Source organism: Gymnodraco acuticeps, unplaced genomic scaffold, assembly GCF_902827175.1.
Source record: "Gymnodraco acuticeps unplaced genomic scaffold, fGymAcu1.1, whole genome shotgun sequence".
Classification (NCBI taxonomy): Eukaryota; Metazoa; Chordata; class Actinopteri; order Perciformes; family Bathydraconidae; genus Gymnodraco; species Gymnodraco acuticeps.
In genome coordinates this window covers 653,677-679,297 of record NW_022992160.1, presented here as the reverse complement: position 1 = coordinate 679,297, position 25,621 = coordinate 653,677, and the positions used below count along the sequence as shown (strand labels likewise).

The following is a 25,621-nucleotide window of genomic DNA, read 5'->3' as shown; positions in this document are numbered from 1 at the left end:
TTTAAACTGTGATTAATCTGATTAAAATGTTAATCGTTTGACAGCCCTAATTTATATGTAAGGCTTTACTGATGTGCCACAATAATGTCACCTATGTTATTCAGTTAAAAATATTAATATTGTGGCTTTCCATGTTAACATTGATTGATACGACTGCGATTAAATCAGCATATACTTCTGCCAGGGGATGCCACCCCTCAACATCTCCTACCACCCCATGGATATTTGTCTAGATCCGCCCCTGGTTACAGTATGACTAACGCTTTATTCAATCCGGAGATGTGTCCCTCGCGGCTCTCGGTTCTACGTCACTCTATGTTGACGTGTGGCTCGAGAGTCTGGTAGCTAGCCTAGCCCCGCACTTGCTTCTTGGCAGCGGTAGTTTGAAGAAAGTCCTGACAGCTGACTCTTCTTGGTAAAAAATAAACTTTAAACAATGGCGGACGAGTGGGAAGAAATCCGCCGGCTTGCTGCTGATTTTCAGAGAGCACAGTTTGCTGACACCGTGCAAAGGTAAGAAACTGTTAGCAGCAAAGCTAATGTTGGGTAGCATTCACTTTCATTTAGAAGTAACGCTGCTAAGCTAGTTTTTAAATGTCTCTTTTCTTTGAACTGCTATCATTCTAAAACCAAATGTAGACGTACGGTACAATTAGCAGGTAAACGTCAGCTATGACACGTGCTTAACTTTTTGCAGGCTATCGGAGAGAAATTGCATTGAAATTATTACAAAACTGGTCCAAGACAAGAAGCTGGATGTGGTGCACACCCTGGACGGAAAGGAGTACATCACCCCGGCTCAGATCAGCAGGGAGATCCGAGATGAGCTCTACGTGCACGGAGGTCAGTGTGACAGCGTCCACACATCATACTGTCTGCTTAGCTCTCAAAGGCCTGCCTCATGGCCTGGAAACCATGTGAGCTGTAGCATATTGACAGTTCGGAATGATAACAGTGAATTGTTCCTGTGATTCAATTTAGGGAGAATCAACATCGTGGACCTCCAGCAGGTGTGTTAAGCAGGTTGAAATATGGCTGTGTGTACCAGCTGAGTCCTGTACCATATGTTAGACACACAATCCATGTTACCTTCATTAGTAGATTTCCTATGAGTTATGTCTGGATCTTCTTCTCTTCAGATCATCAATGTGGATTGGGTCCATGTGGAAAACAGAGCAAGCGACATTGCTAAATATGATAAAGGAGTTCAACTTGTACTGGGACAACTTATTGATGAGTGAGTATTCAGTTGGCCTTCGATGAAAAGTTATTATCTCTGTTTCTTGGACAGTCCCTAAACAAAAACAATCAATAGAGGTAGACTTTAAAGAACACTTATTCCTTGTTTTCAAATGTAACTAATTGAAGATCTCAATGAAAAGCACATCTTTGAACTTTGCTGCTGATCTTGTCATGTCTGCAGCTCGTACCTGGACCGCTTGGCGGAGGAGGTGAACGACAAGCTGCAGGAGGCCGGTTTGATCAGTATCGCAGAGCTGTGTAAAAACTACGACCTCCCAGGAGATGTCTTGAATGAAGTGAGTGTCACTGCCAGCCTTTTACTGCATGTGTTTATCACAGAAGATGTAATATTGATATTGATAAATGTGTGTTTTGTGATGTACCTCAGGAGCTGTCAAAGCGTCTCGGGAAGCTCATCCAGGGTGAGATGGACGAGTACAACAGGGGGGTGATATTCACTCCAGCTTTTGTTGCTCGTCACAAAGCCAGGATACGAGGGCTGTTCAGTGCCATTACCAGGTAAACATGGCTCATGCATTTCACACATCAGGCATTATGCAAGATCCACTCGTACAACAGATTTGTCCCAGTTCTTGTCAACTACCTGCAGTGACCAATTTTTAATCTAAAGAAATGACCACGTTTATGAACACCTTCTTTATAGTCATATCTTAGTAGAGCAGAATTTACGACTTGCGAAAGTGGACAGAAGAAAATGTTTTGATTGACTCTGTTTTTTTTCTATTTCTGTGTCCTGCAGGCCGACACCTGTCAGCAGCATGATTGCAGCTTTTGGCTTTCAGGAACATCTTCTGTACTGTAAGCAGAGATTTTCATGGTTCTGTGTTTTATGGTGGTAGTGTGCCTCAGTGTCTGATTCTGTGATGGCTCTGTTGTTGCCAGCGGTCCTGGAGGAGCTAGTGAACACCGGCCGTCTGAAGGGCAGCGTGGTGGGAGGCCGGCAGGACAAGGCTGTGTACATCCCTGATATCTACTCCAAAACTCAGAACGCCTGGGTGGACGCTTTCCTCAAGCAGAACGGATATTTGGGTATGGGTTTTGAAATGATATATATATATAAAACATAGGTCTAGTTGTTCTTTAGAAATGTTATTTCCATAATGTTACATGTACCATTTTAAATCTCAGGGAGGCGAGTGATGTATTTTGGAGGTTGTATTACTATAATTGTGTGTGTGTGTAGTCTAAGTGCACTCCTCCTCCTGCAGAGTTTGATGCTCTGGTCCGGCTGGGGATCCCTGAGCCCAGCAGCTATATCAAGAAGCGCTTCAAGTCCAGCAAGCTGCTGTTCCTCAGGGCGGCCTGCGTGGGGCAGGCTCTGGTGGACCAGGTGGAGGCATCTGTGGAGGAGGCCGTCAACTCAGCCACATGGACTGACATACAGGTGCTACACAGCTGTCTCTAACTGAGCCCCTGTTCATGGTAAATATATGAATTTCTTCAGTTTTAATCCTGGCTCTCACTCTGGCTCTTTCAGCCCATTTTGCCCAGCTGCCTGTCAGTGGAGGACATGGGGATGCTGATCGCCGAGGCGATGAGGAGCACTAATGTCCAGTCCTCTGCCAGAGTGCTGGGAGACACGGTGGTGGTCAGTGAGAAGTTCATCAGCAACTGCCTCTCTCTGTTTGATGAAGCCATGCAGCAGAAAGCTCAGAAGGTACAGCCGTCCTCCGTCACATCTGCATGAGTTCAACCATAAGAAAAAAAGACTTTGAAAGTACAGTGTGTGCTGTTTCTTCATGTGTCTCCCAGGAAGTAAAGAACAATCCAGTGTTCCTGATAACTGAAGACGATCTGAAGCAAGCGTCCATGCTGACAGAGAGCACATCAATTTCTAAAAAGGACAAGAGAGAAGCAGAGCGCAAGAAGAAGAGCACAGGTTGGTGAAGTCCAGCCCACCTCACACACACTAATAAACACATATAGCAAAACGTTGAAATCTAGAGCAAACTGGTGACCCAATTGGCTCTCAGACTGATTACTCTTTCTACATTGGAGAAATGTACGTCCTCTTTTTCCAGTGATCTAAAGTGTCTTCAGTCTCCTAGGAGGTCTACTGGATTCTCAACACAGATTTCAGACATTTGTAATTGTTTTGTAGCCCAGAACACTAGGCGCTGGTTGTGAGAAAAACCTTGAGACAGAGAAACAGAAGAATCCATTGAGAGGCCTAGTTTCTCAGGAAATTGTGTACATTCAACGTCTTTTAAGTGTTGCTAATGCTAACAAGCATGTTGTTTAAACATTCTCTCTGATGTTATATTATTTCTGTTATGTTCTGTAACTGTTTAATGGTGTTATCTTTATTGTTAGTGCACGCCGCAATAACGCCTCTGATATTGTGATACTGCTACGCACACCCTTCCCCGTCAATTTATATTGTGTCTTTCTAGCAGCTCTGTAGCCCCATCCACGAGTAACGTTTCCACGTCAGGTGTTCTGTATGCTAGCAGCAACACACGGAGTTAACTCAATGATACAAACATGGGTTAATGATGAGAGGAAACTGAGTTACTCTTTATTTAGTTAAAGTTTCAGCTATTCTGTTCACAGTTCTGTCATCAGATTATTTAATACGATTTGTTAAAACATTGTTGTTTCTTTTGATGTGAAATATTATTTATTTAATTTAAATAAAAAGCAATGTTAGTTTTGTTCACAATTTGTTTAGTTTAATAATATATGTATTTTTGAATCAAGTATTCATCTTTATTGTCTTCATTGTTAGTTTCCACATGCCTAAAACAACCTCAAGCCAAATCTAAAAGTTGATGGCTAAATAAGAGCGTTTGAGAAATTGTGCAAGGCATACAGTAATAGTCCGAATAGTCGATTAATCGTTTCATTAATCGATAGATTAATCGATTATCAAATTAGTCGTTTGTTGCAGCCCTATTGTAGTTATCCCATGTATAAATAAAAGGTGTTATTCAGCAACCCTTGCAATTTGGGATTTTATTTTTGGTTGGTAGACCTCGGTGAGCTGGTCATTTCAAAAGTAGCTCACCAGCCAAAAAAGTGTGGGCACCCCTGAACTAAACGCTTTCATTTTGAGTTGTGAGTTTAGTGTTTTTGACCCTAAGAAACACTGATGCATTAATCAAGAACAATAATCCAGAGGATTCAAAAAATATATATCCCAATATGCCACCCCCCACCCCCCCCCCAACACTCAGGCAGCACCCCACCCCAAAGCAGTAAACCTAGGGGAAACACTGTAATGTAATACTGTATATCCTTGCAGTTCTTCTCCTAAGGTGCACTTAAACTACAAACTATGTACTTAAAAAAAAAAGCAACATTTGGAAATAAGGAGTTACAAAATCAGTATTTGTATTATATAGAGCATCCCTGGTGATATTTAATAAGAAGAAGGTTATTTGTTTGTGGATTGTACATCATGTGCCTGTGTGTCTCCCAGAGGGCAGCGGCAGTGTGAAGTCAGGCGGCGGAGGAAACGCCAGAGAGATACGCATCCGTAAAACCAAGAAGAAAGGGAGGAGAGACGAGGACAGCGATGAGGAGACCGGACCCTCACAGCAAAGTACGCTCATGGACACACAGCTACTTCCTGTTACAGGGACAACATGTCTCTGTGTGCACATTAAGCCTGCTCACTGTAACAAGAGTCTGAAGGCTACTGGGATAGAAACCTCTCCCCTGGGTTGTTCAGCTTTTTTCATGGGAGACAGAGGCAGCTGTAGTGTCCCTGGGATACTAATTAGCCTGTGTGTTACCTCTCCTAGATCGCAGTAAACAGACTGCAGCCCCCTTCATGGCCCAGGAGGACATCGTGGCGGTTTTAGAGGAGAGAGTAAGCGACTGCCCCGAAGAAATCCTCTGCGAGCTGGCAGAGCATTTAGTCAGGTAATACTCAGAATCAGAACTTCTTTATCAGTCCTGCACCGGAGAAATGTACAATGTCACAGCAAAAGTGACAAAGAATGTTAAATATAGAGACAAAGCACACATTGGAAATACAAATACAAAATACAGACGAATAAGTGGCTAAAAAATGAGTAAAAAATGAGTAGCAGCATTCAATAGGTAATATTTATACCTTAATGTTTTGCACATAACATGATCATTAAGGCTCTATTTCTGAAGCAGGGTAGGATTTTCACGGCAGCCATGACGGCCATGGCCGTCGTAGCCCCTCTGTCTGGCCGTTATGCCTCACAAATAATTGTACGTCCTACGGCCACCATGGCCTTTGGGCCCCTCACACTGTTAAAATCTCGAAGTTGCTTTAAAAGCGACAGAACAGTGTTTTCTGAACTGCATTATGCTGCGTTCACAACGGACGCGATGGCATGCGAATATTCTCATCGCTCTAACCGCTTGGGTTTCACCTCGGCTGTCAGCTGTGTTTACTCCTGTCATTCAAACAGAACGCGCTGGAGAGGGGGCGGGGCTTATATCCATGTAAATACTGTGGTGGAAACCAACTACGACAAAATTAACCTATTTTACAGTGATTTAATTGTAATACACGTTTCAAAAGGATGCTGAAGTAACTACATACTGATACCGGTTAGTAAAACCATGACTTAATGCTTTGACAAGTCTGCAGACAGACGGCAAGCGAAAAATCTTTTAAAATGCGTGTTTTCTGAATGGATCAATCAGGCTAAACTAACCTGCAGCTGCTCCGTCCACACTCACAACAACGTCATACAGACATAAATAAAGCAGCGACTGTATTCAGTTTCTGAACAGAGCTGTGAGGAGTTGATTAAAGAGACTCTCTACACACACACACACACACACACACACATACACACACACACACACTTCACTGTGCACTGCTGAATGATTTATGTGCAGAGCTTGACCCTTGAAGGCTGTTTCTTCTGCTCTGAAATGGAATATATTTGTTACATATTAATAGAATTTTTGATTTTTTGATTTGATTTGTGAATGGGAGAAGTAGTAGATGGAAAACATACCAAACACTAATTATTCAAAGTAGAGTATTTTATTTTATATACGGTAATACTAAGGAGGCATAGGCCTATATGATGATATCATGTTTGACATTATTGATATGAAAAAAGTGATTTGTTTTCCATGTCATTCGTGTGTTTTTCGTGTTATTTATTTGTAAGCTCCAAATCCAAATGTTTCCCTCAATGGCCTTTGTGCCCTGGCATGTGGCCTTTGCGCCTTGAAAAAATGTGTAACACCAAAGGCCAAATGGCCTTCCCCCTAAAATGATGAAATTCCAAGTCTGGTATGAAGTAAGCAATAGTTTAAGGCTGCAGCCACACGAGGACAAAAACGGCTGTTTGCGTTACTGTTTAGTGTCATATAGACCGTTCGGCCACACGAGGACGACCGCATACGGCACTAAACGACTGAGGAAACGATAACGGGTCCCAAGGTGGATAGAACGGCATACGCAACGCTCTGGGGGGTCAAACAGCTCCGTGTGTGCGCCCTATACGATCATTTTCTGATAATGATTGCGCAATAGCCCCGCCTCTCCCCACCTCTGCTGCTCACCCCCGCGTCAAAGTAAACTGCACACTGAATTCAGATTATTTATCTTTCTCTCGATATGGACATAAACGCGAGTGAAGTCTAATCTGACAGGACGGAGACACCTCTCAAACTACCTAAACTAGTTATAAATGTTTATTTTTACTGTCGGCCGGGTCACTCATTACTGGATCAGCTGCTGCATGAAACAGACACTGGCGCTGTCCGAAGAGAGGGAGGAAAAAGAGAGGCTTCGTGTATTTTATTATTATATTATATAGATTCGTTATTCATTTGTTTTAAAGCTCAATAAATAACAAAGAAGACCTTTGACCGGCACTTTTATAATTTTGTCGGAAGATTTAAACTTTAATACACATTGACTGGCAAAAAACTCTGCCCGGTTCCCTCGGCCCCCACCGCGGAGAATAAACAGAAGGGGAACCATGACAACCATGCTTCTTCGCTGCTTTTGTGGAGGATGTTACAGCGCCACGTACAGGCTCCTGCATATGTACTGCAGCTTCTCCAGCAGTTGGAGCTAAACGGAGCGGTCTCGTGTGGGAAGACACTATCCGGATAACTATTGCGTGTGGACGGAAGCTTGTTTGCGTTTGCGTTAATCCTATGCGTTTAGCCGTTTTCGTCCTCGTGTGGCCGGGGTCTAAGTAAACTAAGTAGATTTAAGTACAGTTTTGAGGTACTTGTACTTGAGTCTTTCAATGTGTTGCAACTTTGTACTTCTATTCCACTACATGTATTTAATACCTTTAGTTACTTCACAGATGTGGATGAATGATGTGAAATCTAATCAAGTGTTAAATCAGACTTTAGTTCCACCTGGAGTAAATCCACCAGCTACCCTGCAGTATACAAAGTCATTCAAACTAGCTACACCTTTACCGGCTTTGAGAACACTTTCATGATCAATCATTATAAAACATATCATATATATTATTCTGAAACGGACCAATCTGCACAACGACTACTTTACTTTTGGTACTTTAAGTATATTTTGAGGATAATTACTTTTTCTACTTTTACTTGAGTAACGTTTGAATGCAGGACTTTTACTGTAACAGAGTATCAGCACACTGTGATACTTCTACTTTTACTCAAGTACCACCTCTGGGAGTAAGTTTCCCTAACCCACACAGCCCAGTTCTCACTGAGTGTCTCTGCAGGCCTCTGAACAAAGCGTACCAGGAGGTGCTGCGCTCGGTCTTCCTGTCCTCCAGCAGCGCTCCGTCCAGGGCCAACAAGAAGCAGAGCATGAAGGACCTGCAGGAGGAGATCAGCAGCCTCTACAACAACATCCGCCTCTTTGAGAAAGGCACCAAGTTCTTCTCTGGTAAATTCAACACCAAGTGGAAATCTGAAATGATGGGAATCTTTCTCAGTCTAGAACACCTGAAGGCAGACACATGCAGTGCTGCTGGAGTGAGTGGGACACAATTACATTAATAATAATAATAATAATAATACACTTTATTTATATAGCACCTTTTCGAAACATAGCTACAAAGTGCTCTCACATAAAAAATACACCAAGAGCAAGTGAACTAAACAACAGCATCTAAGCATAAAAACACAGAGTTAAAGTGATCGAAAATAATAAATACATATTTTTAAAGAAAAAATCAAAGTAATTCTAAAAAAGTGAGTTTTTAAAAGTGATTTGATCAATTCAATCTCTAAAGAGTAGGGTTGGGAACCAAAACTCGGTTCCAGGTGAGAACCGATAAGAAAATGCCGGGTACCGGGTACCCATACAAAATACACAATTTCGGTTCTGCTTAACGGTTCCTAAACGCGGTAGACCCTGTATTCCACCAGGTCCGTCTGCGCCGCGGTGACCCGGTGGAATACAGGGTAAGTCTGTGTGTTCTGGAGAATCACAGAACGGCCGGTCGTCAGCGGCACCGCCCTTAATTTTTTTTAAACGGCATCATGTAAGTTGTGCTGACAGCGAGGCTCCCCCGCCCTCCAGTAGACAGTTCACGAGCTCAGTCACTTCATAACACCAAAGATGGGTCGCGGTAAACGCTCTAAAGTGAGGTAGGGGTGCAACAACTAATCGATTAAAATCGATTACCAAATTAGTTGCCAACTAATTCAGTCGTCGATTCGTTGGTGACGTCATCACGTGTGTATATGCAAAAAGACAAAAAATGCGTCTATGATGTATTTTCGATCTTTCCAATCCAGAAGAGAGATCTTTCTCCCCCGACTGTGTGCGAGGGGGCGGGGCAGTTTACACACACGCAGCTGCTACATGCAGCAACACACTGCGGAGATGGCGGAGAGAACTCGCTCCGAGGTGTGGTTAAACTTTACCCGTCTTGATGGACAATCCTCGTTGCCTAAAGTGCAATAAGAGTTTAGCATGTAAGGGCGGTAACACGAACAATTTATCTAAACATTTATCAAAAGTGCTCCACATCCAGACGGAGGAATGCACCGGGTTCGACCGTCTTTCTAGTAGCCCTGTAGCCCCATCCACGAGGAACGTTTCCACGTCAGGTGTTATGTATGCTAGCAGCACCACACGGAGTTAACTCCATGATACAAACATGGGTTAATGATTAGAGGAAACTGAGTTATTTATTTTGTTAAAGTTTCAGCTATTCTGTTTACAGTTCTGTCATCAGATTATTTAATACGATTTGTTAAAACATTGTTGTTTCTTTTGATGTGAAATATTATTTATTTAATTTAAATAAAAAGCAATGTTAATTTTGTTCAAAATGTGTTTAGTTAATTTAATAATATATGTATTTTTAAATCAAGTATTCATCTTTATTGTCTTCATTGTTAGTTTCCACATGCCTTTAAACAACCTCAGGCTAAATATAAAAGTTGATGGCTAAATAAGAGCGTTTGAGAAATTGTGCAAGGCATAATAGTCCGAATAGTCGATTAATCGTTTCATTAATCGATAGATTAATCGATTATCAAATTAGTCGTTTGTTGCAGCCCTAAAGTGAGGCTCCACTACACTAAGAAAGAAAAAGACAAGGCACAGTGTAATGCCTGTTAATAGCTTGCCACAGGCATAGCTCAGTTAAAATAAAGCACAGCTATTGTGCAATACATTTGTATTGCATGTATATTTTTTATTTGTAAAAATGTCAGTTAAAGCTTAAAAGAATAAAGATATTTTTATTCTCTAAACGTTTGACCTCTTTCTTTTACAATTTTGGAATCGAAATGGGGAATCGATAAGAACCGGAATCGATAAGCAGAACCGGAATCGGAATCGATACATTTCAAACGATCCCTACTAAAGAGACAGTCCAAACATTTAGGCACTATATTCTTTCCACTAAGCTCCACCCGTGCCAAAACTATGGAGATTGAAAGACGCTGTACAGATAGAAGGAATCTTTTTTATTGAGGTGTGATTAGTCCCACTCTCTCCAGCAGTACTGTTCAATTATTTTGATCCAAAATTAATGCTGTCCAATATGATTTAGACAGGGTTCGTACGGGTGCTTGAAACCCTTGAAAATGCTTGAAATTTGACGTGGTGTTTTCAAGGTTGGGAAAGTGCTTACATTTTGGGAATGGTGCTTGAAATTGAGATAAAGTGCTTGAAAATGTAAATGCTTTACTTTTACAATAAATTGCTGTCTGACTGAATAGTTCGCTTTTTAGATTAAAAGAAAAGAATTGCTTCGCTTCTACATAAAACAGCTCCGCTGCGGCCTTCCCGCGCTATGCGCGCGACCTGCAAGTGTTTGTGTCACGTGTGACCTGGGCATTCTGATGAGTGATAGATTACTGTGTGCCAGGACTGGAGGTTGCCGTTTCAACGAGCGTTGGCTAGCAGAAGACAAATACAAGCCATGGCTAAGACGAGGGTCAAGCCCACGAGTAGCCTCCTGCAAAGTTTTGCAAAAATAACGATGCGAGAGTCTGCGCTGACGAGCCACATGAAAGGTACGCCGTAGTAGCATTTTAGATTAGGCTAACGTTGCATGTTACGTTTGTTTAAGCTAACGTTAGCAAGCTGAATAGCGAACTCGATGAGGGATAATAATAATTGCAGGGGACAATCATTTCAGAGGAGCGTACCTATGTTAATATGTGCCTTACAGTCGCCATCCTGTGGTGTTCAGAGGATGAAGCTCTCACGGCATTTCGTGTTATAGTCACGAAATATAATCTATTGATTCGACACAGAGCGATTTTGAAAGCAATGTATTTCTACTGGTGGTATGTTTCGTGCCTAAACCAAATGTGACTTGATCTATCGAAATCAGTCACATTGACCCGAAGACACATCTTCGTTTGTATTACTGGTCTGGGGGAAGCTCGCGAGTGTGTTTGTGTGTATTTTTGCGTTTGTGTACCGGGGAAACACTTACAAGAAACACCGGCTGTTGTTATGCTTGCTGTGAATGAACACAGTCTTCCTTTGAAGATGTATAAGTCAGGTGTCTTGAGTAGTCAAAATTACCTACAAATCATTGTACACATTTGTAAATATTAGTTACCTTTGTGAGTCTATTTTTATGCAGCTCCGCGTGATTTTGTATAATTCAGGCTAATACACTACCAGAGGTAGAATAAGTACTCAGATGTTGTACTTGAGTACAAGTACAAGTACTCAGATCTTGTACTTGAGTAAAAGTAGAAGTACTCAGATCTTGTACTTGAGTAAAAGTAGAAGTACTCAGATCTTGTACTTGAGTAAAAGTAGAAGTACTCAGATCTTGTACTTGAGTAAAAGTAGAAGTACTCAGATCTTGTACTTGAGTAAAAGTAGAAGTACTCAGATCTTGTACTTGAGTAAAAGTAGAAGTACTCAGATCTTGTACTTGAGTAAAAGTAGAAGTACTCAGATCTTGTACTTGAGTAAAAGTAGAAGTACTCAGATCTTGTACTTGAGTAAAAGTAGAAGTACTCAGATCTTGTACTTGAGTAAAAGTAGAAGTACTCAGATCTTGTACTTGAGTAAAAGTAGAAGTACTCAGATCTTGTACTTGAGTAAAAGTAGAAGTACTCAGATCTTGTACTTGATTAAAAGCAGAAATACTCAGATCTTGTACTTGAGTAAAAGTAGAAGTACTCAGATCTTGTACTTCAGTAAAAGTAGAAGTACCAGAGTGTAGGAATATTCTGTTACAGTAAAAGTCCTGCATTCAAAATGTTCCTCAAGTGAAAGTAGAAAAGTATTCTCATCTAAATATAGTGAAAGTAGCGACAGTAAAAGTAGTCGTTGTGCAGATTGGTCCATTTCAGAATAATATATATGATATGTTTTATAATGATTGATCATGAAAGTGTTCTCAAAGCTGGTAAAGGTGCAGCTCGTTTGAATGACTTTGTATACTGCAGGGTAGCTTGTGGATTTACTCCAGGTGGAACTACAGTCTGATTTAACACTTGGTTATATTTCACACATCTGTAAAGTAACTAAAGGGATTAAATACATGTAGTGGAGCAAAAGTACACCATTTACCTCTGACTTATGTTCACTGCCAACCTAAAAGTACCTCAAAAATAGTAATCAATAATGTATTGAAAAGTTATTTGGCTGATTGTTTTATATTGGCTCAGACAGATTATATGGGAGGCCCAGTCTACGTACAGATCACTCATTTTGAAATATTAAACTTAGTTTTCTTTTCTTTAATTTTTCATCCTCGTGTAGAATGCTATCACGAAACACACATTTGGTTGTTTATAGCATAAAGAACATCTGATTTAATGTGAGGTAGGGAAATAATCATTTGAGTATAAGTATGTGTATATAAATATGTAATTTACAACAGCTGTAAGATGCTTGAAAAGCTTGAAAATGCACCTTGAAAATGCTTGAAAAGTGCTTGAATTTGACTTTGGAAAAGGTGTAAGAACCCTGTTTAGAGGGTCATTCTGCAGGAAGAAGTTGTTTGCTTCTCAGTCTGCATTTTGAATTTTTGAATTTAACCAGATAAAAGCATTGAGATAAAATCTCATTTACAATGCTGACCTGGCCAAGAAGGCAGCAAAGTTACACATTATTACACATAACACAGACATGTAAAATACAGAGAACACAACTAAGTAAACAAAAAGACGAAAAGCAGTCACTACATTGTGCACATTAGGGACAGTAAGGTACACTACTTATTACTGCAAGAGCAGCTGGTGGTAAGGACCTCAGACAACTTCAATTTAAAACAGGCTATAGGGACAAGTGCCCTCAGTTTGAGGCTTGATTGAAGCTCATTCCAAGACCAAGGACCATAATAAAAAAAGACTCCCTTTTCCAGCCACTGGTTCTGAGGTTGTAAGAGTCACAAACTGGAGCAAATCTGGCACAAATATACTGTGGAAGCTTACCTAAAATGGCTTTATACATAAATAAAAAACAACGCTGCATCCTACGCATACTAAGTGAGGACCATCCAGTTACGCAGCGTCCACACGGCAGCATGTGTTGAAGCTTGCCGGTGGGCGTGTCTGAAACTCGACCAACAACCAATCACATGAATCTCCCGCCCCGGACACACAAGCACGCGGTTTGATTGGCTATAGCTACTGGCATATGATTTGATTGGCTGAAGCTTCCGTCCAAGCTTCAAAAGTTGAACTTTTCTCAACTTTTGAGTAAGCAAGCGACAATGCACGCTAGGGCTGCACGATATTGAAAAAAACTGACATTGCAGTTTCCCCCCCGCCCCCCTGCGGTATATATTGCGTTTTTTTTAACCTGTTAAACCCCAAAGTCCCGGCGGGTACTTTACTTTTTTTTTTCACGACAGTGTCTCAGGGGATCGTAATATTTAAGAACCTATTAATGTGTTATACCAGATTAACGGAAATAATCTCAGCTAACTGACGATACAAACCATTTTATACCAAAACAAAACAAGTCTCATAAGAAGCATCTAAATGACCCCTGAGCGAAAAATGCTAACGCACTTTGGCACAGAATTCAAGATAAAAGTACCCTTATTATTACTTATCGTAGCTGCACTTACAAGATATCCGATTAAAGCTGAGGTTCCACAGATTATTTAGGTATATAGTATCATCACTGAGTGATCTGAACTCGGACAGGGGAAGCAAACACAGACATCACAACACGTACCTTTACGTAGCTTCGAGGGGAGATGTCTCACCGTAGCTGTCAATCTGATCAAAAGACGTGTTCAATGGCATTAAAACGAGAAAGAAAAAACGCGGCTGAATCAGTTAATCCATAGGTTTTTAACGTCTCTGTATAAAATTTTAAAAAAGATTTAATTTATAATCCATAATTCCATTTTTATGTAAATATCGCAGAGCAAAAGTTAGCTGCTAATGGTAGCCACCAGAGTGACTGCTGCTTCCGGTCTTGGCTATGCGGAAGTCTCTCACACACACATTACCAAATAAGGACTGTGTGATTTCCCCTCGATTCCATTGGCTCTGACGGTCAGAAAGAGATGTCACATGTCAAAATCCAGCAAGGTGGGCCAGAGATATGGAAAATCCACCCAAATGGCCCCAAAAGAGGGTTTTTGTTGTGCTAAATCTGTCTAAAAAGGTCAAATATCAGGGGTTCTACACACACCAACACATGAACAAATAAGGAGTGAGAGTGAAGACGCGTAGCCAAAACCGGAAGCTGCATACCACCAAGGTGGCTACCATTATTAGCTAACTTTTGTGATCCGATTTTTACATAAAAATGGAATTATGGATTATAAACAATTGCTTCAAAGCCACAGATACATTATCAACCTATGGAACAACCGATTCAGCCGCGTTTTTTCTTTCTCGTTTTAATGCCATTGAACACGTCTTTTGATCAGATTGACAGCTACGGTGAGACGATCTCCCGTAAAAGCTCCGTAAAAGGTACGTGTTGTGATGTCTGTGTTTGCTTCCCCTGTTGCGAGATCAGATTGCTTAGATACTATACTTAAATTATCTGTGGAGTCTCAGCTTTAATCGGATATATTGTATGTGCAGTTTCGATAAGTAATAAGGGTATCTTTATTTTTGAATTATGTGCTAAAGTGTGTTAGCATTTAAAAAAAAAAAAAAGAATAAAACCGCACGTCCCTGCGGTGTGAATACCGCGCATGCGCATACCGTGGTCATCGCCATGACACGGTATATCGTTCAGCCCTAACGCACGCCGCCGTGTGTAGGGGCCGTTAGGCTATACAGTGTGGAATGATGAGTCTTATAGGGTGCATTTGATATATAACGCAGTGCAGCATGGTAGAGTGGGTCACGTTTGGCCAAAACAGGGGGACAGGCAAATCTATAAATTGTATCACCGTAGTCCAGCTGGGAAAGGAATAAGCCAGACTTTTACGAGAAGAAGTTGAAAAACAATATTTAACTCTGTAAAGGAAGCCAAGAGTGAATTTCAATTTATTAGTTAGAACTTCAATATGGTGTTTAAAGTTTAGATTTCTGTCCAACCAAAAGCCCAGATATTTGTATGTATCGACAAACTCAACAGAGACGCCATCAAGGGTGTCAATGGAGAGGCAAGAGGACGCTGACTTGGGAGCAAAGAGCATTGCTTTGGTTTTCTTACTGTTCAATAGCAGTTTGGAATCAAGAAGCGCATGCTGCAGCGTGATAAAATCAGATTTTAAATTGGAAACAGCCATATCCAGAGAAGAAGCACATGAGTATACAATAGTGTCATCAGCATACATATAGAAAATGGCATCTGATTACAAATATTGTTTACATATAATAAAAAGAGAAAGTGCCCCAAAATAGAGCCCTGTGGAACTCCCTTCTCCAAGGTGACTGGCTCAGAGACAGTACTACCCAGCCTGACACATTGAGTACGGTCGGTTAGATAATTCTGAAACCAGCAAATGGCGTTATGAACGAAACGAGACATCAACATAACATTAGACAGAATGTGGTGATCTACAGTGTCAAATGCTTTGGCTAGGTCAATAAACAATGCAACACAAAAAGGTTTGTTTTCCAAAGCAGCCTTAATATCGTCTAAGACTTTCAGACTGGCAGTCACAGTACTGTGCTTTGATCTGAATCCAGATTGCATAGGGTTAAGGATGTTGTGTGAATTTAAAAAAAGTTGTAGCTGAGTAGAAACTAGGGACTCAATAATCTTTGATAACACAGAAAGATTTGAGATGGGTCGATAGCTATTCAACTCAGTGGGATCACCAGCTTTCAAGAGGGGCGATACCAGAGCTTGCTTCCACACAGCTGGCAGTGTGTGAGTGGACAGGGAGAGATTAAAAATATCAGTAACTGGTTGTGCTATACTCTGAGCCGATATTTTTAAAAATGCCTGGCCCGGCAGACTTTTTAGGGTCAATTGAGTGCAAACCGTGTAAGACTTCAGAGACCGAGAAAGAAGCTAAATCAAAAACAGGGGAGTTCATCTCTTGATCTGTGAGTACGACCATGCAGAGAGTCATGACTGCTCATCAAAAATGTGACCAGCCTTTTTGAAGTGAGCATTAAAGGCATTAGACATATCATTTGTATCTGAAATAAAAGAATCACTGACCTTCAGTTTTTGTGGGAAACTAGAAACCTACTTGTTCTGAAGTGATTTAATTGTTTTCCAGATCTTAGAATGGTCATTAAAACAATCAGTGGTTAAGCTCAGATAGTAATCAGCTTTAGCTTTTTTAATAAGGGCTGAACATTTATTTCTGAGGACACGAAAAAGAAGCCAGTCATCACTAGTGTTAGACTTTCTAGCTAAAGACCATTGCTTATTTCGATCATGAATTAGATCCGATAGTTCTCTAGTAAACCATGGAGTGTTCCTATTCTTAACTCTGAATTTTCTAAGGGAGGCAGAGAAGTGTTTGAAGCTTTGAAGCAGCGCCTGAGCACAATAAGGCCCTTGGCTTTGGGCATCTTAGTGCTCCTAACGCAAGCAATAGTGCAATGGTCACTGATATCATTAGGAAAAACACCAACAGACACATACTTATGAGCTGCATTTGTTAGAATGGCATCTATAAGGGTATCGTTATTGGGTTTGGCAGGGTTTATTCTAGTGGGATTATCAATAAACTGAGTTAAATTCAAAGAATCACAAACCTGCTCAGTGCATGACATTAAGGATTTTGGGAGATGGCCCTGTGGGCCATCAAAGCTAATTTACAGATGGCCCTGAGCCTATTAGAGATTGCCCTGAAAAATGTGCGCGGACGAAATGACGCACGAAGGGTTTGGGGGGGCTCACCCTAGAACATTTAGATGTTTGCAGGTCTTAGATGCTGTCTGGTGCATTCTCTAGACTGAATTATAAGATGAACCACCACAATATTATATTATACAATTTCAATTTTATTCTTCATTTCACTTGTTTGTTTGTTCTTGTTTGTGTTTGCTCGCTTGCATGCCCTGCATAGCTATAAGAAATACTCAAGTTGTTGGTCAAGACACTTTCCATCTGATGAAGGCAAATGCCTTCCCAGATGGAAACAAGTAGAAAACATTACATTCAGTTATAACTGCCAAAACAAACATTATTTACACTATTATGGCCCCTGTTAAAAATGTTTGTAATGTTATCTACTGTAAGTTGGTCGAACGAATGCCTCCTCATCCGGAAGCTGACCGAGCAGACCCGAGCAGCAGTCGAGAGGAGCCGAGCGCATCCGCGAAGCACACAAAATGGCGACGTCAGAGTTCCCGTTAGCCGGCAAATCTAAATCTCTTTGGTCAAAATGTCCGGTCAAAATAATTTCCCTTTAGCGCAATACCGCTTCAGTTGCGCCACTTATGTGACAGACAAGAATAGTATGTGACAGACAAGAATAGTCAATTCTAATGTCTAACACTTAATGTGGAGAAAGAGATGTCCTGTATGGGTTGATTGTGCGTTGATCTGTTGGTAATGCCTCGGGGTTCCGGTGGGCATGTAAACAAATGCATAATGCTGCGCTATACTTTGTGGCCTCACCCAGTTGCATAGCGACGCTTATTGTTTAGGTGTCTTTTAATAAGCAGGTAGTCATATCATTAGCTAGAACTAGCTGGATCTGATCGATATGGACATAAACGCGAGTCTAATCTGACGGGAGAGAGAGATCAGCTGCTGCTGACGAGTCGACACGCAGCTCTGCATGATCACATGCAGCGGTGAGCGGACAAAACACACACTTCAGGTTAGAATATCACACGTAGCTATTTTAATTACCTCTCAAACTACCTGAACTAGTTATAGATGTGTTTAGTTTTACTGTCGGCTCACTCATTACTGGATCCGCGAGCTGCATGATACTGGCATAATAGATTGCCCGATCGGGCAACCAGCAGGTGAGGCTTCATTGCCTGAGCTAAATACTAGATGGCCCCGGGCCATCGGGCAGTCCTTAATGTCGAGCCCTGCTGCTTAAACTGTGAAGATTTATCACTCAACCAGTCCCAATTTAAATCACCCAATAATATGATTTCAGAAGAAAACGTAGACAACAATTCAGTAAGGCTAGTAGTTGAATCAATGATGGCCGATGGAGGCCTATAACAGCCAATAACAGTGAGAGGAGCATTTGCTATAGTTATTTGGACTGCTAGCAACTCAAATTGCTTTAGAATTGAAATCGAATGAAGGACAGAGCACTGTAGTTTCTCAGCAGTGTATATTGCAACACCACCAGCTCTTCCCTTACGATCTGCTCTGAATACATTACATCCATCAATGTGAATAACAGTGTCAGTGACAGATGGTTTTAACCAGGTTTCAGAAACTACAACAATATCAGGCTTGGCAACTAAAAACCAGGTCTTGAAAACATCTAATTTGGGCACTAGGCTTCTAGCATTAACATGCAGAAAACCCAATCCTTGACTACAGCTAAACTCATTCAGAGTTGGCAAATGCTGCAAGGAAGCAGAGAAACACTCAGGACCAGGGTTCATGTTAACGTTACCAGAGAGTAAAAGCAGTAACAATATTAACAGCCTGGTAGATGATTTTTTCACATGGTCTGGACGCGTCGCTCCTCAGGGGGGCGGGGCCGCTCCGATCCTTCGATATTAGCGAGCCCAGAGTCAAAAGGGCATACGGGAGAGCGCATTTTGTGCTGTAAAACGTCAGCTTTTGGTAAAAACTATCCGATGGAGTCAGCTCTCCAGAGGTTCCACCATCCGAATGTCCAAAGTGAACAAAGACATCGCTGGGAGGCAATCCGTCAGCTTTGCCGACATGCGGGCTGACAATTAATCCCAGAAGAAGAGCGAACACGAGGGTAACTTTGGGCAACATTGTGCTGCAACACACCTAGTTCAGGAACAGCAGCTCAGGTCGATCAGCCCTCGACAGCACGGCAGGACAGACAGCCATCCAGAGTCCGAAAGAGCAAATAATCCAGACACAGCGAGGCACCGGCACAAAATGACGAGAAACAGCCTAAACATTTTTAAAAGCGCATTAAAAAAAATAAATAAAAAACGGGTCTGAAAGAGCTAAATAACACGTATAAAATGTCAGTTTGCACAAGAGGTAGTCAATGTCAAAAAAACGACAATGAGACAAACACTGACAGACAAATCAACGTGCTGCCATCTTGGTGCTCTATTTATGATGTATAGGTCCTAACACACTCTGTATATTACACTACATCACACATAGAACTATGCAGTGAATCTGTAAATAAAGGGACAACATTCAAAGCTAACTTTATTAATCATGCAGATGAAACCCAGGTCCACATTGCCAAGCACGTCCTGAAGACCGTGTGCTCGGACGTGTCCAACATCCTGGTGAACTTCCTGGCTGCTGACCTGATGATGTCCGTGGAGAATCCCAGCACCTTCACCCCTGAGGTGAGGAAGGTCCTGCTCTGTGGCTGAGGGCCAATAGAAACCATACGATGTGACAGAATCCTATGGCTGACACTTGGGTACTCTAAAGACAGACTATTGGACCAGAGTCCTCCTCCTCTCAGCTGGAGAATCAGAATACCTTTATTCGTCCCACAGAGGGGACATTTTTGTTTCTTGTTACAGCCAAAGCTAGCTTAATATTAATTAAGAAGCACGCATCAAAATAGTAAAGATAAAAGTAGAAATTACAATTTACAAAAAAGACATCCCGCAATTGACAACAGTTGTGAGATCATCCAGGTGATGGTATTAACGGGGGAAGTATATACAGTTAGTTATTTACAGATGTATTACTGGAGTTCAATTGTCTAGCTGAGGGACAGCAGCCAGAAATAATAATAATAATTATGAAGCGGTTTATATATATTATTGCACATAAGTAGTATTGCACAACAGGGGTGTTGTAGTCATTGTTATATGCGTGTGGTGGTCTACCAGGGGCCGTGGTGTTCATACAGCCTGACCGCTGGCGTCATGTTTGAAATGCTCTGTGGGACTGGTCAGAGCTTGGTCTTGGTGATGAAGTTCTCCGATGTGTTCCTCAGGTCAGAGTGAAGATTCTGGGCAAGCTGTCGGAGGACACCAGAGGACCCCTGATGAAGCTGCACAACTGCCTGAACGGAAAAGTGAGTGTTTCCTGTCAGTTACATCATGAGCCTCTCGCTCTACTTTGAAGAATAAAACTGAAATACTGTGACGAAAACCCGTTCACAGACCATTGAAGACTTTCTGACCAACATCGAGACGTGTGCAGAAGTGTGTGGCTTCATGCTGAAGAAGGGAGACAAGAAAAGGGAGAGGTAAGAAAAAACAACATTTGTATAGGTTTTTTTTCTCCTTTATTTTTTTTAGCGAGTGTTGAGAGGCTAAGCTCAGCGCTTTAATCCACTGAGGATCGTGGCGTAATTGCCGACACTTAACTTGCCAGTTGAATAAAAGTCAAACACCAAGTTTCAAGTGAAACACTCAGTCCATTTATTTTCTCAGTGTCCATTTAGCTTGCTTCTTATTTCCATTCTCCGTACACAAAATTACACTTAACACAATACCTTAGGCAGCCAAACTGTACCTCAGTGTGTGTGCGTGTGTGTGTGTGCTCCGGTGTGTGTGTTCGGGCGGAACTTGAATCTAAAAAAACATTGGTTCCAGAGGTTGCGCTAGACTTTTTCACTGCCAGTCATTTTGACGGACAGGATCGTAAAATTTCCGTCAAAATTCAGCATTACCCGTCGGCCTTTACACTCTTGGAAAGAGAGAAGGAGAGAGAGAACTGTCAACCGGGGGGGGGGGGGAAGAGCACGGTCGTGAACTGTCAACGGGGGGCGGGCCGCACGCTCGTGAACTGTTAGCGCCGTGTTATGCATGCCCACTGCACCTCGCGGGAGTGCGCACAGCGTAAAGCCAAAACTCAGACATTTCAATGATTTGTACGACAAAGTTGGGTTTGGAAACGGTATCATTTCCTTTTTGGCAGGCATGCATAACACCGGAGCCTCGCTGCGGGGAAACTTTGACGCTGTTCTGAGTTTGTTCTAATCTGTCAAAATGACGGACTGCTTTCAGATTTTTCCGTCATTGTTAAAAAAAATCCATCATAGACGGAAAATATTCGGTTAACGCGACCTCTGATTGGTTCCTACCTTTATATCCAGAGTGCTAATTGGCTCCTACATGTGTATTTGAGACGTACTTCCCTGTAGTTGTGCTGAGTGTGATGGTGTCTCCCAGGCAGGCACTGTTCCTGCACCGCCAGGCCCTGATGGAGCAGCTGAAGGAGACGGAGGACCCAGCTCTGGTGCTCCACCTGACCAGCGTGCTGCTGTTCCAGGGCTCCACCCACTGCATGCTGCACGCCCCGGGCCGCTGCGTGCCCCACGTCATCGGAACGCTCTGCGGCCGGATCCCAGCGGTGAGTCTGACCCCCCCTGAGGGTCTACACAGATCATCATCATCCTCATCGATTAGAGTGTTTGGTTTTAGGTTGAAGGGTGTTCAAAAAGCCTTTTTCAAACTGGAATGAGATCTAATAAAATGGCATTTAACCCCAACCCCAACGCCAGCTTTACCAGCTGTGTGGTTTGATTTGACCACCTGCAGCAGACGGAGTTGCAGATGCCGGTCCCTGAACACGGAGCACAAAGCAATAGTCGGAACAAATGGCTCCTGATCGTTAACTAGTGCTTTTTATGATCAAACATCTTTTTATTAAGTTTCTACAGTGCATATCTAAGGTTTTTACTTTACAACTTAAAGAAGTGAATACACAATGCCAATATTATTATTGTGTGTGTGTGTTTTTTTTTGTTTTTGTTTTTTTAAATGAACAAGGTTAATTTAATTTCCTTCTGGTTCTTGTTGGAGGTGTTGATTGGCAGATGGAAATGCTTTAAATTGCCATTCTGTTCAATTTGTTAAATTTGTATTAATGAAGTTTCACACTATTACGAATTTTCTTTCTACACCTACCTTACTTAAGTATGTCCATGTTATACTTATTTTCATAATGTTGACTTCTCTATTAATTTGATAGGTGTATTTACTAGCTATTAATATTTATATATGCAAACGTTTTGATTAGCTCATGTACGTTTTTAGTAAAAACAATAATGCATCAGAATAACAGGGTGTTTTGTTTTTCAGGAGCAGCAACAGCTGGTGTCGGCCTATCAGAGCCTGGTGGTGAAGCAGCTGGTCAGCCAGAGTCAGAGCAGGAAGCAGGAGGAGGCCGAGGGGGCGGAGGAGCAGGAGGAGGAGGCCCGCAGCGTCCGCTCACAGCTCCTCATCCTCACCCCGCAGCTCAAAGACCTGACGCTGTCCCAGAGGAAGACGTCCACCGCAGAGGACTAGCATCACAGAGAAATGAGTCTTTTCACCCTCTCACATGTTCAGATGAATACTTTGAACTCTGCTAGAGCAGCTGTTGTCATTTTGTGATTTAGTCATGGGGACATCATTCTAAATTATTAAAGGGAATTCCTGTGGGATGTCTCCCTGTAAACACAGTTAACATGAAAATCCTCAATGAGGTTCTAATTGTCATGCAATCATTAAAGCTCTCCTCTTCCTCATGTGTGGAGTTACTTCTTGTAAAAGGTTTGTAGAAGTGTCTGTGTGCTATGACTCACTGTGCCTTCATGGCTATAGAAACACTCGGGTTCATATCCTTGCAAACAGCAACAGTTGGCAAAGAAACGTGCCTGTTCTGGAAAACCAGAGAGAGAGTCCAGTCTGCTGATGGCGCCATGCCATCGATCAAAGTAAAACTGAGGTGAAAATAAACTGTTCAATTCATAACTCAGCGTGGATGAAAAGGGCTATTCAGATCAGATACATGACTAATTCAAGCTCCTTCATTTCCTTGATTATGGAAGAATTCCTAGATTCAGTCATTTGATGAGGACAGTGAGTTATGTATACCTCACGTATTAAATGTAAAATGTGTATCAACAGGTTCAGTTTATTATTTATGTGAGGGCCAAAGTAATGGCATTGGGAAATATAAGTTGTTTGTCTCCCTCTTGTGACAAACTACAGATCATCAGATAAGGGTTATTTTCTCTCTGTAATTCTGTGTGGTAACACTGGAGGGCGCTGATTACTACAGGAACATCCCTTTAGTAGCTTTCTACATTTGGATATCATACCACATCTATGACAGTAGATACAGCCACTACAGAGCCAAAGACATTACCTACATGTGGGGTTGATGAAATAAGACTTAAAATAACTTGTGTGCAGAAGAGTCAAACATAAAATACAACTAATAATGAATCAAATAAGAGGTATACAACTTGGCACGAATACAAGTAATACGAGGTAAAGTGCATGGTGTGGTTAGTAACGCCATGTGAGGAAGTGATACTTCATTTAGTCAGTATTAATAAAGCAATATATTACAAAAATAGCGCGCAGTACATAATGTAGTAATACAATATAATGTATGTTATATCTTAACATGTTATGCTATGGTACAGTAGTTTAGAATATGATATGATTTATACCTGCCTTTCATGACATGATAATGATCCTTTGAACATATCATTTGTTCTAAATGTAATTGACACACTATACTAACTTGCTGAACTATAACATGCTCTACTATCACTTTTTATAGACAAAATAAAAAGACTTTTATGACATACTATGACTATCATTTAATGCTACTATGACTGTCTGTTTTTATGAGAAACTATACCAAGGGATCTTATAACAGCCGTTATATTACATACTATACTAAATCTTTTTGTGTACATTATTTAAAATACAGTACTAAGTCTTTTGATGACATACTGTTCCCTTCATATTCTTCTTCTGCTGCAGCTGCAACATGTACTCTGTGTGACTCAGGGGTTAAGCGGGGGGGCTCTGTGGAATGTAAACTGTGTGATAAAAAAACTGAGATTTAGTATTCAACAGTGCAGTCCTTCTCCGTTCTTCAGAAGCATCTCCTTGCTGTTTCCAGTGACAAACAGCTTCATCAAACACAGGCACAGGGAGCAGCTAGCAGGATGATTTTACACTGAGCCGGTTGTTAAGTGATCAACCTCCCTCTTCTCCGTGTCTGGGGAAATGTAAGGAATCCTGCGAGCGGCCCGGGGAGCCCTGACAGACCTGATGGAGCGTCCTGAAGGTGAACTGTGTCCATCGTGTTGATCTCAGAATCATGTGACCGTGGAGGCAGAGGCTGCCGAGGAGAATATGCATGTGTGAGGTCGTCATACACACATGCACATGCTCCACATCGCCATGGAAACAAGCATCTCCTCACGGAGGCAGGTTTCTTCTTCTTTATTTTTGCTCTCTGTTTTCCACTGAGGCCTCCGGCTTTGGCAAGTGAGAGATGTCAAATGAGGAATTTCAATGTAAAGAGAGATTTAAAAACAGAGCCTCCTACTCCCACAATATGATTCATACCAATACAAAACACTGATGCAAAATGCAAACCACACCAAGCCCTTCATATCATAGAAAATAACAAATCATTCATTTTCCAAAATTAATTTAATTTAAGTTCTTTTCAAACCAAATCAGGAGCAGGTAGAGATGACCTTTATTACATGGCACACTGCACAGGGAAGAGGTTATAGGGTGTGTATCAGTCAAACTGTGGGTATGAATTCATCTGTCTATTGTTTTAGCTTTTAAATGATTAGATGTAAGTATCCAGAAACAAACAGTCCAAAACCTACAGATATCAAGATAAAACAGAAAAAATAAACAAATCCTCACATTCAAAACAGATGGATGTTTTGAATGACCCTAACCCACATTTTCTCTCTCAAAATCATTATTAATCTGTTAAAACATTTAAGTTGCTTATTCATGTATTCTCCTTCAACGATAAATGGATGTAATGGCTCTGCTGGCAGTGGTTTGTAATAATCTGACTCTAGGTGTCCTTGCTTGCCTTGTTCAGCAGCGTCTCTGCCTCATCTCACCGTCCTCATCAGTGAGTTGTTTCAGTTGTCATGGAGATGACTAAAACGACATAGCCCAGCTGTGCTAGGAATTAACGTAGCCTTAAAAAAACGATATGTGTGTGACCAAAATCTTTCATCTTGAGTAAGAACCACTGAGCTGTCAGAACTAAGAGGAGGAACACATTGTTGCTTTGCTCTTCTCATGAGGTCTCCCATGATGCAAATTCATTTAAAATAATGTGTACACTCATTTAGTCATCTCTGTATGGAGATGGTGGGCTTTGTTTTTCACTGAAAACATGTACCATTTTAATCTGGCCCCAGTGGGATTCAGTCATTAGTGATGGCAGTATTCTCCCACTGAACAACACATGTCATTGACTCATACAGTAAATATAAGCCATGTTTATCCTGTCAATAGAATTTATTTTTTATGTAAAACTCTATAAGCCTCTTCTAAAATTCACCTTTGCACTAATGATTCTACCCGTGGCGGTGCATAGCAACAACAACATTATGTATACAAGCATTTCTGAAATCCACTGTATGTGTGAGCAACAATGGTCCTCATATTGATTCAGCTGCTCATTATTCAAACAGTGCAATCATATGTTCTTCAGCTTTCAGTT

At 41.4% G+C, this 25,621-nt stretch overlaps 1 protein-coding gene across 1 annotated transcript; it reads left to right on the top strand.

The window, feature by feature from the left end:
- The first annotated feature begins 299 nt into the window (after window positions 1-299).
- Window positions 300-22,664, top strand: ufl1 (UFM1-specific ligase 1). Its single transcript, XM_034204533.1, has 19 exons — window positions 300-513; window positions 698-843; window positions 982-1,010; window positions 1,140-1,237; window positions 1,424-1,538; window positions 1,631-1,761; window positions 2,003-2,061; window positions 2,146-2,292; window positions 2,472-2,647; window positions 2,741-2,920; window positions 3,016-3,142; window positions 4,685-4,807; window positions 5,010-5,130; window positions 7,929-8,095; window positions 19,382-19,512; window positions 20,118-20,198; window positions 20,287-20,372; window positions 21,301-21,481; window positions 22,213-22,664. The coding sequence occupies exons 1-19, from the start codon at window positions 437-439 to the stop codon at window positions 22,417-22,419; spliced, it is 2,382 nt and encodes a 793-aa protein (XP_034060424.1). The 5' UTR covers window positions 300-436; the 3' UTR covers window positions 22,420-22,664.
- The last annotated feature ends 2,957 nt before the right edge of the window (window positions 22,665-25,621 follow it).